Source organism: Oncorhynchus keta, chromosome 12 (assembly GCF_023373465.1).
Source record: "Oncorhynchus keta strain PuntledgeMale-10-30-2019 chromosome 12, Oket_V2, whole genome shotgun sequence".
Classification (NCBI taxonomy): domain Eukaryota; kingdom Metazoa; phylum Chordata; class Actinopteri; order Salmoniformes; family Salmonidae; genus Oncorhynchus; species Oncorhynchus keta.
The window spans coordinates 18,266,066-18,279,424 of NC_068432.1; the positions used below are offsets into that span (position 1 = coordinate 18,266,066).

The 13,359-nt window shown below is 38.5% G+C and overlaps 1 protein-coding gene across 13 annotated transcripts in view; it reads left to right on the plus strand.

The window, feature by feature from the left end:
- Window positions 1-13,359, plus strand: part of LOC118391049 (neural cell adhesion molecule 1-like) — a 320,476-nt gene that overhangs the window by 297,817 nt on the left and 9,300 nt on the right. For 3 of the 13 annotated variants that reach the window (XM_052457771.1, XM_052457772.1, XM_035782022.2), the window contains one exon: window positions 7,393-11,101. The exons of the other annotated variants lie outside the window; for them this stretch is intronic. In XM_052457771.1, the coding sequence (XP_052313731.1) occupies window positions 7,393-7,472 (80 nt within the window). In that variant the 3' untranslated portion in view covers window positions 7,473-11,101. Of the gene's footprint in view, window positions 1-7,392; window positions 11,102-13,359 lie in introns of those variants that run through there. 13 annotated transcript variants of the gene reach the window in all.

Consider the following 13,359-nt stretch of genomic DNA (forward strand, 5'->3'; position numbering starts at 1 on the left):
TTCACATGTAGCCTAATATAATAACTCCTGCAGAATTATGCATTGCTTGAAGTAAAATTATACAACAAATGTACATTTTGTTTAGGGAACAGGAGTGGAGAAGTACGATTCCTTTCCTTCAGCATCTCTTGAAAATGTGAATATGCGTGTAACTTGTTATCTTTGACACTGTAATGCAAGCGGACAGTGTTTCAACCACATAAAATATGCACCCAAGCCAACTGAAATCTTATCAGAAAAGTGTTTCATCGTTTTCTCAGCTTTTCATTTCCTTAAAACCGGTCAAACTGATGACATTTTGCACAGGAACCATCTTTCCACTGTTTTGGAATTATTGTGTTTTCTCCCCGGTCCTTAATTGAAACTGAAGTTAACTAGATTACGAATGCATTCATTCTATTGACGTAAGACATTACTCTTGGGAGCACTACTTTATTTAGTTTCTAGGCCAGGGCAACAAGTTATGACAGAAGAGAAGCTGCATTTATCTAACTATATTTGACAAACAAATGGCATAGCAAATGGTCGGAAATTATAGTATGGCCTACCAAATGTTGGAAATTATAGTATGGCCTACCAAATGTTGGAAATTATAGTATGGCCTACCAAATGTTGGAAATTATAGTATGGCCTACCAAATGTTGGAAATTATAGTATGGCCTGCCAAATGTTGGAAATTATAGTATGGCCTACCAAATGTTGGAAATTATAGTATGGCCTACCAAATGTTGGAAATTATAGTATGGCCTGCCAAATGTTGGAAATTATAGTATGGCCTGCCAAATGTTGGAAATTATAGTATGGCCTACCAAATGTTGGAAATTATAGTATGGCCTACCAAATGTTGGAAATTATAGTATGGCCTACCAAATGTTGGAAATTATAGTATGGCCTACCAAATGTTGGAAATTATAGTATGGCCTACCAAATGTTGGAAATTATAGTATGGCCTGCCAAATGTTGGAAATTATAGTATGGCCTGCCAAATGTTGGAAATTATAGTATGGCCTGCCAAATGTTGGAAATTATAGTATGGCCTACCAAATGTTGGAAATTATAGTATGGCCTACCAAATGTTGGAAATTATAGTATGGCCTACCAAATGTTGGAAATTATAGTATGGCCTACCAAATGTTGGAAATTATAGTATGGCCTACCAAATGTTGGAAATTATAGTATGGCCTACCAAATGTTGGAAATTATAGTATGGCCTGCCAAATGTTGGAAATTATAGTATGGCCTGCCAAATGTTGGAAATTATAGTATGGCCTGCCAAATGTTGGAAATTATAGTATGGCCTACCAAATGTTGGAAATTATAGTATGGCCTGCCAAATGTTGGAAATTATAGTATGGCCTGCCAAATGTTGGAAATTATAGTATGGCCTGCCAAATGTTGGAAATTATAGTATGGCCTACCAAATGTTGGAAATTATAGTATGGCCTACCAAATGTTGGAAATTATAGTATGGCCTGCCAAATGTTGGAAATTATAGTATGGCCTGCCAAATGTTGGAAATTATAGTATGGCCTACCAAATGTTGGAAATTATAGTATGGCCTGCCAAATGTTGGAAATTATAGTATGGCCTACCAAATGTTGGAAATTATAGTATGGCCTACCAAATGTTGGAAATTATAGTATGGCCTGCCAAATGTTGGAAATTATAGTATGGCCTGCCAAATGTTGGAAATTATAGTATGGCCTGCCAAATGTTGGAAATTATAGTATGGCCTGCCAAATGTTGGAAATTATAGTATGGCCTGCCAAATGTTGGAAATTATAGTATGGCCTGCCAAATGTTGGAAATTATAGTATGGCCTGCCAAATGTTGGAAATTATAAGCAGAGACCTGTCTAAATTAGGCGTGAAAGTAATATAAGCCATTAGCCTATATGGTCCAGCAAAGTGTATCAGCAAAATAAATTCTGGAATTATTATGGTGGATCGAACTGTACAGGTATAGCCTACTTTTTTAAATGATTTTGATTTGACATTCAGATGAAAACATCATCACACAACACCTATGCAAAACTGAGCATGCACAGACCTCAAAAAACAACCAAATGGGATTCGTTGACATGCCATAGTATTCCGTCTAAGATCAGCATATCCCAGGCATCTTATCCAGGTTTCTCATAACCAGGATACAAGCTTTTTCATTTTATTGTAAACGGGATATGGTGTTTATATGTGTCAACTCAAAAACAAAATACTTGAGTATTCCCAAATAATAATGGGGATTTGGTGTGCATGTAAAAGGTGGTCACTGTCTGTCAACCCTGTTACAGACACTGATGTAACTGCCAACATTTTATCATTGATCAAGTATCCCTTGTACAAATAAACTCACATATAATATCAAACTCATGAAGTTACCATTGGGCCTCTAACAGGGTTGACAATAATGGGGTTTACGTAAAGACCGGCATTACTCCTAATGTGGTGAAGAGCATGGTGTTCATGAAATTAGGAACTATACGTATGTTCCACACATAATGAAAGTTAAATCAAATTCATGTTTTCCTACCATTAATTGAGTGAACAGGGTTGACTGGTTGAGCTCGACCACCTCAGTGAAAGATGAGAGAACAATTATAAATAGACCAGAAAGAGAGTGAAGACTTACTTATTTTTAAACCATGCTGTTCAGAAAACCCAAACGATGTCACCTGTTGTGAATAATTTAGCTTGGTGGAATGGTCCATTATTTTAAAGGGGTAAATTGTTTGCATAACAGGCTTGGCCTTAAAATGACCGACAGACGTAAATGAATCACTAATATAACATGACATCTTCCTAGTCGTAACACGGGGTTGACGGAGGGACATGTCAAAAGGCACTTCAGCAAACCTTTATTCATATGAAAAATCTGATTTATTCAATTCTCCATGTGGTCTATATTAAAGTGCACTTCGTGTAATATAACAGGCTTTTAAAATTCAATATTGGTGAATAATTTCTACTTGGAATATCAAATGGACTCAAGGCACCCATTTCGTGGAACGACCCAACAGCTGCTGTGTCAAAAATCCAGACTCTCTCAGTGTTATATATTGGCACTGCAACATATTAGATAAATATAGATGAGTGTAGATTATATGAAATGTACTTTTCCTTTTTTGTTTACTTACTGGGCATATATACAGTGAGCTCAAAGTATTGGGACAGTGACAATTTTGTTGTTGTTTTGGCTCTGTACTCCAGCACTTTGGATTTGAAATGATGAAGTGCAGCCTGTCAGCTTTAATCTGAGGGTATTTTCATCCATATTGTGTGAACTGAAATTACAACACTTTTTGTACATAATCTCCCCATTTTAGGGGACCAAACGTATTGGGACAAATTCACTTATGTGTATTAAATGAGTTAAAAGTGAAGTATTTGGTCCAATATTCATAGCACGCAATGACTACATCAAGCTTGTTGATTGCATTTGCTGTTTTTGGTCATTTTTAAGATTATTTTGTGCCCAATAGAAATGAATGGTAAATACTTTTTTAAAAAAAATAAGAATAGAATGTTACTAAACACTTCTATATTAATGTGGATTATACCATGATTATGGATAATTGTGAATGAATCATGAATAATGAGTGAGAAAATTACAGATGCACAAATATCATACCCCCAAGGCATGCTAACCTCTCACAATTACAATAACATGGGAGGTTACAAACTTTCTCACTTCTCATTATTCACAATTCATTCAGGATTATCTGTGATTAAGGAGCATCATCATTAATGTAGAAGTGTACTTAACTTTTTACTCCTTTAATACACACAAGTGAATTTGTCCCAAAACTTTTGGGGGACTATGTACAAAAAGTGCAATCATTTCTAAACCCAATATAGATATATAGATAGATAGATAGATAGATAGATAGATAGATAGATACAAAGTATGTGGATACCCCTTCAAATTAGTGGATTCAGCTATTTCAGCCAAACCCGTTGCTAATGGGTATATCAAATTGAGCACACCGCCATGCAATCGTCAAAGATAAAACATTGGCAGAAGAATGGCCTTACTGAAGAGCTCAGTGACTTTCAATGTGGCACCGTCATAGGATGGGCCCTTTCCAACAAGTCAATTTGTCCAAATTTTGCTCTGCTTGAACTGTACTGGTCATGTGCTGGTATTGTGAATTGGAAACATCTAGGAGCAACAACAGCTAAGCCACGAAATGGTAGGCCACACAAGATCACAGAACGGGACTGCCAAGTGCTGAAGTGTGTAACGCGTAAATATCGTCTTTGCAACACTCACTACTGAGTTCCAAACTTCCTCTGCAAGCAACAACAGCACAAGAACTGTTCGTCGGCAGCTTCATGAAATGGGTTTCCACGGCCAAGCAGCCGCACACAAGCCTAAGATCACCATGTGCAATGCCAAACGTCAGCTGGAGTGGTGTAAAGCTCACCACCATTAGACTTGATCAGTGGAAACGCGTTCTCTAGAGTGATGAATCACGCTTCACCATCTGACAGTCCGACAGACAAATCTGGGTTTGGCAGATGCCAGGAGAACGCTGCCTGCCCCAAAGCATAGTGCAAACTGTAAAGTTTGGTGGAGGAGGAATATCGGTCTGGGGCTGTTTTTCATGGTTTGGGCTAGGCCTCTTGCTTTGAGAGAAATCTTAAAGCTTCAGTATAAAATGTGACACTTTGGGGAAGGCCCCTGTATCAGTATGACGATGCTCCCGTGCACAAAGCGAGGTCCATACAGAAATGGTTTGTTGAGATCGGTGTGGAAGAACTTGACTGGCCTGCACAGAGCCCTGACCTCAACCCCATCCAACACCTTTGGGATAAATTGGAACACTGACTGCGAGCCAGGCCTAATCGCCCAACATCAGTGCCCGACCTCAGTGCCCGACCTCACTGATGCTCTTGTGGCTGAAGGGAAGCAAGTCCCCGCAGCAATGTTGCAACATCTAGTGGAAAGCCTTCCCAGAAGAGTGGAGGCTGTTAATAGCAGCAAATGGGGGACCAGCTCCATATTAATGCTTACAGCTGGTGTCCACATACTTTTGGTAATGTAGTGTGTATACATAGAAGTTTACTTTTGAGGAATATATATATATATATACACACACACACACACACACACACACACACACACACACACACACACACACACACACACACACAGTGGGGCATAAAAAGTATTTATTCAGCCAAAAATTGTGCAAGTTCTCCCACTTAAAAAGATGAGAGAGGCCTGTAATTGTCATCATAGGTACACTTCAACTATGGCAGACAAAATGAGAAGAAAAAACCCCAGAAAACCACATTGTAGGATTTTTAATAAATTAATTTGCAAATTATGGTGGAAAATAAGTATTTGATCACCTACAAACAAGCAAGATTTCTGGCTTTCACAGACCTGTAACTTCTTCTTTAAGAGGCTCCTCTGTCCTCCACTCGTTACCTGTATTAATGGCACCTGTTTGAACTTGTTATCAGTATAAAAGACACCTGTCCACAACCTCAAACAGTCACACTACAAACTCCACTATGGCCAAGACCAAAGAGCTGTCAAAGGACACCAGAAACAAAATTGTAGACCTGCACCAGGCTGGGAAGACTGAATCTGCAATAGGTAAGCAGCTTGGTTTGAAGAAATCAACTGTGGGAGCAATTATTAGGAAATGGAAGACATACAAGACCACTGATAATCTCCCTCGATCTGGGGCTCCACACAAGATCTCACCCCGTGGGGTCAAAATGATCACAAGAACGGTGAGCAAAAGTCCCAGAACCACACGGGGGGACCTAGTGAATGACCTGCAGAGAGCTGGGACCAAAGTAACAAAGCCTACCATCAGTAGCACACTACGCCGCCAGGGACTCAAATCCTGCAGTGCCAGACGTGTCCCCCTGCTTAAGCCAGTACATGTCCAGGCCCGTCTGAAGTTTGCTAGAGAGCATTTGGATGATCCAGAAGAAGATTGGGAGAATGTCATATGGTCAGATGAAACCAAAATATAACTTTTTGGTAAAAACTCAACTCGTTGTGTTTGGAGGACAAAGAATGCTGAGTTGCATCCAAAGAACACCATACCTACTGTGAAGCATGGGGGGTGGAAACATCATGCTTTGGGGCTGTTTTTCTGCAAAGGGACCAGGACAACTGATCCGTGTAAAGGAAAGAATGAATGGGGCCATGTATCGTGAGATTTTGAGTGAAAACCTCCTTCCATCAGCAAGGGCATTGAAGATGAAGCCAGAAATCTTGCTTGTTTGTAGGTGATCAAATACTTACATTCCACCATAATTTGCAAATAAATTCATTAAAAATCCTACAATGTGATTTTCTGGATTTATTTTTCTAATTTTGTCTGTCATAGTTGAAGTGTACCTATGATGAAAATTTCCAGGCCTCCCTCATCTTTTTAAGTGGGAGAACTTGCACAATTGGTGGCTGACTAAATACGTTTTTTGCCCCACTGTACACAGACAGACAGACAGACAGACAGACAGACAGACAGACAGACAGACAGACAGACAGACAGACAGACAGACAGACAGACAGACAGACAGACAGACAGACAGTAAACTTCAATCGATGTTCCTCAGTGCAGGTCAAGTAAAAAAATAAGGAAAGGTTGAGTAGTTGGAAATATTGACCCACGTGATTCATTTGTTTGAGCATGCTCAATACTGTGTGCAAGGACCACTGGAGTTCTAAATTGACCAATCCAAATCTCCCCAGCTAAGGTTGACATTGAGTAAAGCTATAAAAAGCTATTCACTTTTGCAGTTTTCGTAACATGAGATCACCCATTAAACCATTCCAACTACCATCTGATATCGTCTTGACATTGCACCAGTTTTTGAATGTGTGTTTTGCTTGGGCAACTCTACCTGCCATGGAAAATTTGATTTGATCTCTCTTGGATGTGTGCTCACGTTCAGGGGATAGCCCATCATTTAATTGATACAAACATATGTGTTTATGTATGCGTCTTTTTCAACATTTCCCATCACCCTGCACCTTTGAACTTTCTCTGACCTTTCACCTTTGCTTGCTGTGATAGACGTCATTTGCTGTGCTACTAACATACTTTTTTAGTATTACTTTGATCCTCTAACTTGCTTGGATTTGCTTTTTTATTCCTTTGTTTATTCTCAATGAATCTTTCAAACTTGCGTTTTTGTATTTATGACCTATTTTCTATCTCTCTTTTTTTTCTCTCTCCCTTTCCCTTCTTCTCTCCCACCTCCCCTTCTGTCCTTGTCCTGTCTTCACGTGTAATGTTGGGCACTATGTGGACCATAACATTTGTCATACATACTATTTTGTTGTATTTTTTGGTGTAAAATTGTATTTTCCACTTTTTTGCTATGAATATCTCTGTGAACAATCTTTGGTGTGTTTTGGCCTCAGCTACCCTTGGTTCCTTGTGTGTGACGTACACTCTGGCATCTCTCATGCTCTCCACGCTGACTGTGTTCTTGCTCTCATAAACTGTGTCTCGCTCAACGAGAGAGGATAGCTTGGCCTTTCAAATCTCGGCCAAACCCCTTTGTTTTCTATGCCTTTTGACCCTTGTGCAGACACACACACACAAGATGAAGAATCAAGATATCAGTTTCATGTTAAATAGTTAAAATGGGGTGCTTGATACTTATATCATTCTGAATGTTAATTTTTTTATCATCAATGTTTATTTTGCATAATGAAAAAAATATGGATTTGAATAAGGCAGCATTGTTTGTGAAAAAGTTCTGTCATACCACAGAATGGAATTGAGTCCTATTGGGAAATTGTGAGAAAAAAACTGTGCCTACCATATGTATATCTGGATACAAGCTTAAATTGTCATTGTTCCCATTGTACATAAAAGGGAAGGCACACGTTTCAGAGGAATTTTGTATTGGTTAAGATTGGTCATGAAGATTAAGACATCTCACGTTTTCTACGTCTTCTTTTCATAGTCACAAGGCTCCTTTTGAAAGGGATGGCTATATGAAGGACGAGCTACTGCCTTGTCTGTTTGACGCTCATTCAAAACATGTTTTGTGTACATAATCTTTTCAAATGTTCAAAACTAAATACAGGCTGTTCTTTTGGTTGTTTCTTTTTGCTCTTCTTTTACCTGAAAACAGAAAATGCTTAACATTTATGCTACAGCTGTTTAATACAAATCTGTCAGTTATTTTCAGTAATGTGAAATAATTATATTATATGACACATTTTTGTAAGTACATACCAGTGTGTTTCCATGCTGTAATCATTGTAGGTTTTAAGAAGATATGATAAAATAGTGTTAACTTTTTTCGACATAATAACGGCTAGAGCTCTAGACTTACATTCTGAAATGCAAGTGTGTGACACAGTGCTGAATTCTGTTGACTGTTCATCCTCAGAAATGCCAAGGTTGTTTTATCCCATATCTTGTGCTTGTCTGAAGCTTTAACAAAGTGTCTTATATTGTGGCGGCCCATCCTGGGGTTGTAAACTAAGGTTAGGACTGTCCCTAAAGCCTGGCTGCACTTAAAACACCCTGCCATGGGAAAGAGTGATAGATGTCCTTTGTTCAAAACTCAGATTAGCATTTTGTGATGAGTCTTCTCCCAGTTTTGGTCTCCCCACCATTTTAAATGGACTCGGAAGGTAATAAAGTGATGCACCGGGAGTTTGGCTCCTGGATTCGCATGTGCCAATCACATTGTTTGGTTCTTCTTTCATACAAGCAAGTGCCACTCCTCAGAAGCATCCGGCAAGTTTTCATAGGCGAGTGCTGGTTGAGATCGAGTTTGATAGCTGTGGCTTTTATGATATCAAGTAGGAAGAGCTAACTGTCATGAGATAACAAGCACAATATGTGCATAGTTTAGAACCTCTGTGGGTACCCATATGTTCACTTTTTTAATCCATGTACCTTATAAGCTTAACCATACTGTACCACTGTGCTTCATACAATCAGAGTCACACCCAGAGGGCAAAACTGGTTGCAATGATGTCAGGCCAACGTCCTTGGTGACATACATGGTCAGGTTGTATACTGACTGTAAAGGGACCAGTGACCATATTACAACCAAAATATTTAGTCTTTTCCAGGCATTTTGATGCCATAAAAGATGTCTTAACTTTGCTCTAATTTGACCAGAAAACCAGTTTACAACCAGAAAACGACAACATTATGACATCCGATGCAAAATGTTGCACGCTGGGTAGGACACTGATGCTTCATACGGTAATGACTATTATCTCTTGGAGAATTTTTTTCAATTGGCTTTATTGACTGTGTTTCTGTCCTACTTCCTGTATTCTGTTTGTTATCTGCAAGATATGAAAAAGGTGCGTCAAAAATATATTTTATGCTCCTTGTTGACACAGCATGGCTCTCTTTCTCCATTTCCGAGAAAGCTTTGTGAGGCGGCCCCTTCGGTGTTAAAATGTGTGATGTGATTTATCGCACTTCTTAAGATGCAGCGGGAAAACAAGAATTGTCACCCTGCCCTGCAGGTAGATGCTTATGCTCTCTCCCACTCTTAGCAACAGCAGTAAATAAAGAGCTGCCGGTCGGAGCTATTGCCGCCACAGAGGTTGACTCAACTTTATAGACTTTCAGAGAATATGACGAATCAATGTGAGAGGAAATAACAATTGGCCGCTCTGCTGTACTCTGCCTCTCTTTAGAGGTCTTATGCCTTACAGCTGATTGCTGCTCACTGTAGCTTGGAGCCAAGCCAGCGATTTGCCAGGACTTTGTTTAAGAGTTGTTCCCCAGCACTGCAGCAGTCACTGAAAAGTATTTTCCTATCAGCTCCCTGGTGCATGGTATTAATAATTCAGCTGCCCTCCAATGCATTAGCTTTACCCATATGAGGGGTATAATTAAGCAATAAGGCCTGAGGAGGTGTGGTATATGGCCAATATACCACAGCTAAGGGCTGTTCTTAAGCACGCTCCCAACGCGGAGTGCCTGTCCACAGCCCTTTGCCGTGGTATATTGGTCATATACCACAAACCCCAGAGGTGCCTTATTGCTATTATAAACTGGTTATCAACATAATTAGAGCAAGAGAAATACATGTTTTGTCATACCCATAGTATACGGTCTGATATGCCGCGGCTGTCAGCCAATCAGCATTCAGGGCTCGAAACACCCAGTTTATAATGAGGGTTATATCAACAACTGTAATTTAAAGCCGTTTCATCAGAGGCAGAAACACTTCGCACTAGATTTATAGGAATGTATACCACAGGTATCCATTTTGGCTCAAATCTGGTGACTCACTTAGATGATGACCTTTTTGACCATTTACTATCATTTACTACCATTTACTATTCCCAGATTAGATTTTGATATGATTTGAAAGTTCCATTTGCAACGTACAATATTAGTATATATTGCATGGTGCTAAATCTTTGTCAACTATTGCCAATTAATATTTTTTAAACTTATTGTTATATCATCCCTTGCTATGCTTAATGTAGACTGGTGAAATTATAGAATAGCTTTCTATATTTGCCTACAACCAAACCGTATGCAGTCAACAACATTATTTCAAAGAAGTGACAGATATAATACACTCCGGTCTGACAAGACGATTATATTATACAAATACATCAATCGTGTGTGTGTGTGTGTGTGTGTGTGTGTGTGTGTGTGTGTGTGTGTGTGTGTGTGTGTGTGTGTGCGTGCGTGCGTGCGTGCGTGTGCGTGAATTTGTGTTTCTGCCACACAAAGTATCCTCCCTCTCAAGGTACCAGTGTACATAGAGTGGATTTGCATACAGATGCACATCCTCTTTGTGCAGCCGAGTCTGTCTCCTTACACACATTTGTAAGCCAGTGATACTGGAGCCCAAACGTCAGCTACTGTTTGCCAAAATCACTGTGTGTGTTACAGTAAGATAAGACCCAGGCTTCCTGGTCGTTTGGAGGGAACGCTGGAATACGAGACGGAGCAAAAATCTCAACACATTTCAATGGGAATGAGCACTTTGCTGATTTTTTTACATGTTTTATTTTTTAAATGAAAGACTTCCTTCTTGTGCATTTCATTGAACTCAGAAAGGGAACAATGTCAATGAAATTACATGATGGTTCATATGACCCAAATAAATGCCTACCTTGAAGCCTACCGTGTTTGATAAGTGATGGTTTTCCAGTAAATCATAGAATTATTCAAGTACATTTTGTTGCATTGATTCTACTGTGAATACTGTGTGGTGTGTGAGTCTGACATTTGGACATCCTGATATTCTCAATATGACGAGCAAAGAGTAAGTCCAAATCGAGGATTGCCTGTGTGTTGCTTTCATTCAGAATATAAACTGTCTCATATTTGACACCTAACAGAGCTAACAAAAACTGGATTGAATTTTGTTCTGTCATCATAATTCTATCTAACCTGTTTGCCATGTGTCGAGCGTTATGTGTCAAATCAACCATACTCCAAATGCTCTTGTTTGATTTGAATTAAGTTTTAGATTATTCTGTTTGATCAAATCTCCGATCTCATTGTGTGTCTGTTTACTGAATGCAAATTAGCTGCAAATGATTTCCAAATTTGATTGTGTGAGATTGATTTGACACAAAGCATAGTAATAATTTTTTTGTGAAACATTAATCTGTTTAACAGTTTTGTGGTTGGGTTACAAGCTCGTATTAATTCTGTTCATGATCATGTGTGGTGTGTGTGTGTGTGTGTGTCGAAGGCAGAGTATTAACAGTGTGGATACATGGTCATCCATTGTAGTGGAGAGATACATACAGTGCCTTCAGAAAGTATTTATGTCCCTTGACTTATTCCACATTTTGGTGTTACAGCCTGAATTCAAAATTGATTAAATGTATATTATTTCTCACTCATCTACACACAATATCCCATAATGACAAAGTGAAAACATGTTTTTTTTTTATGTTTGCAAATTTATTGAAAATGAAATACAGAAATATTTCATTTACATAAGTATTCACACCCCTGGGTCAATACTTTCTAGAAGCACCTTTGTCAGCAATTACAGCTGTGATTCTTTCTGGGTAGGTCTCTAAGAGCTTATTTCTTATTCTGTTCTTTTCAATCTGTCAATTCGGTTAGTATTGTGGAGGAACTACAAAGTTGTTGATCAACCTTAGTTTTCTCCCATCACAGCCAATAAACTCTGTAACTGTTTTAAAGTCACCATTGGCCTCATGGTGAAATCCTTAAGCATTTTCCTTCCTCTCCGGTAATTGAGTTAGGGCGGACGCCTGTGTCTTTGTAGTGACTGGGTGTATTGATACACCAGCCAAAGTGTAATTAATAACTTCACCATGCTCAAATGGATATTTGTTTGCTTTTTTATTTTTACCTATCTAATTATTATTATTATTATGTGATTTGTAAGCACATTTTTACTCCTGAACTTAATTATGCTTGCCATAACAAAGGAGTTGAATACTTATTGACTCTAGACATTTCAGCTTTTCCTTTTTTATTAAAAACATAATTCCACTTTGACAAAAATCTCAATTTAATCTCTAAATTCAGGCTGTAACACAACAAAATGTGGAAAAAGTCAAGGGATGTGACTATTGTAAATTCTTATTAATATTGTAGTATTTGACATATTCCTGGATATTAATGGTAAGTACTGTTGCTTCATGAAAACACAATCCATTGCCTTTGTTTTGTGCCCTTCTTATAGGCTTGATTTCCACATAGTTTATTTGTTTGTGTGCAGGATTCATCTATGTAAAAGAGATTTAAACATATTTGCATAATGTTTGATTGATTTTACTCTCTTTCCACTGCCTTTTGCTTTGTCTTACAACTGGCAACAATAATGAGAGTGGGTAAGCGACAGACCCATATTGGGTCATAAAGGCATATAGACCCGTATAGGAAGTGATGATAAAACAAGCATCTTTATTTAATGAACCAGGTGCTCCAATGGTTGACTGTTTTATGATTTTTGATTGATGCCCCATTAGTCTTCCTTCATGTTCTGATGTTTAGATTTGATTAGTGTAGGATGTCGTGATGGGCATGTCTGGTGTGTGACCCTAATATGGGTAATATATTTATCTGCTCACCTCTTAATATAGTACCTTAGATGGCTGATACATGTCGTGTGTCTAACATTAACTTGGATAGTAACTGACCGTTGTGAGTGTGTATTTTTTAATAATCTGATTATCAACCTATTTTTAAAGTCTTAACAGATCAAAATTAGTTGTTTTTTTCTGTGTAGCATCACTCTGATGTATTTTTAGTAGAATATGTCATGATTTGTCCCAGAGCCTGTTCAAAGAACAACAACACACTTGACACCTGGAGAGAAGCAGCCTGACAGTATGAAGTTATGGATGAAAGGGTGGAGATTAATACTGACCCTAATGCAACGTTTCTCTGTC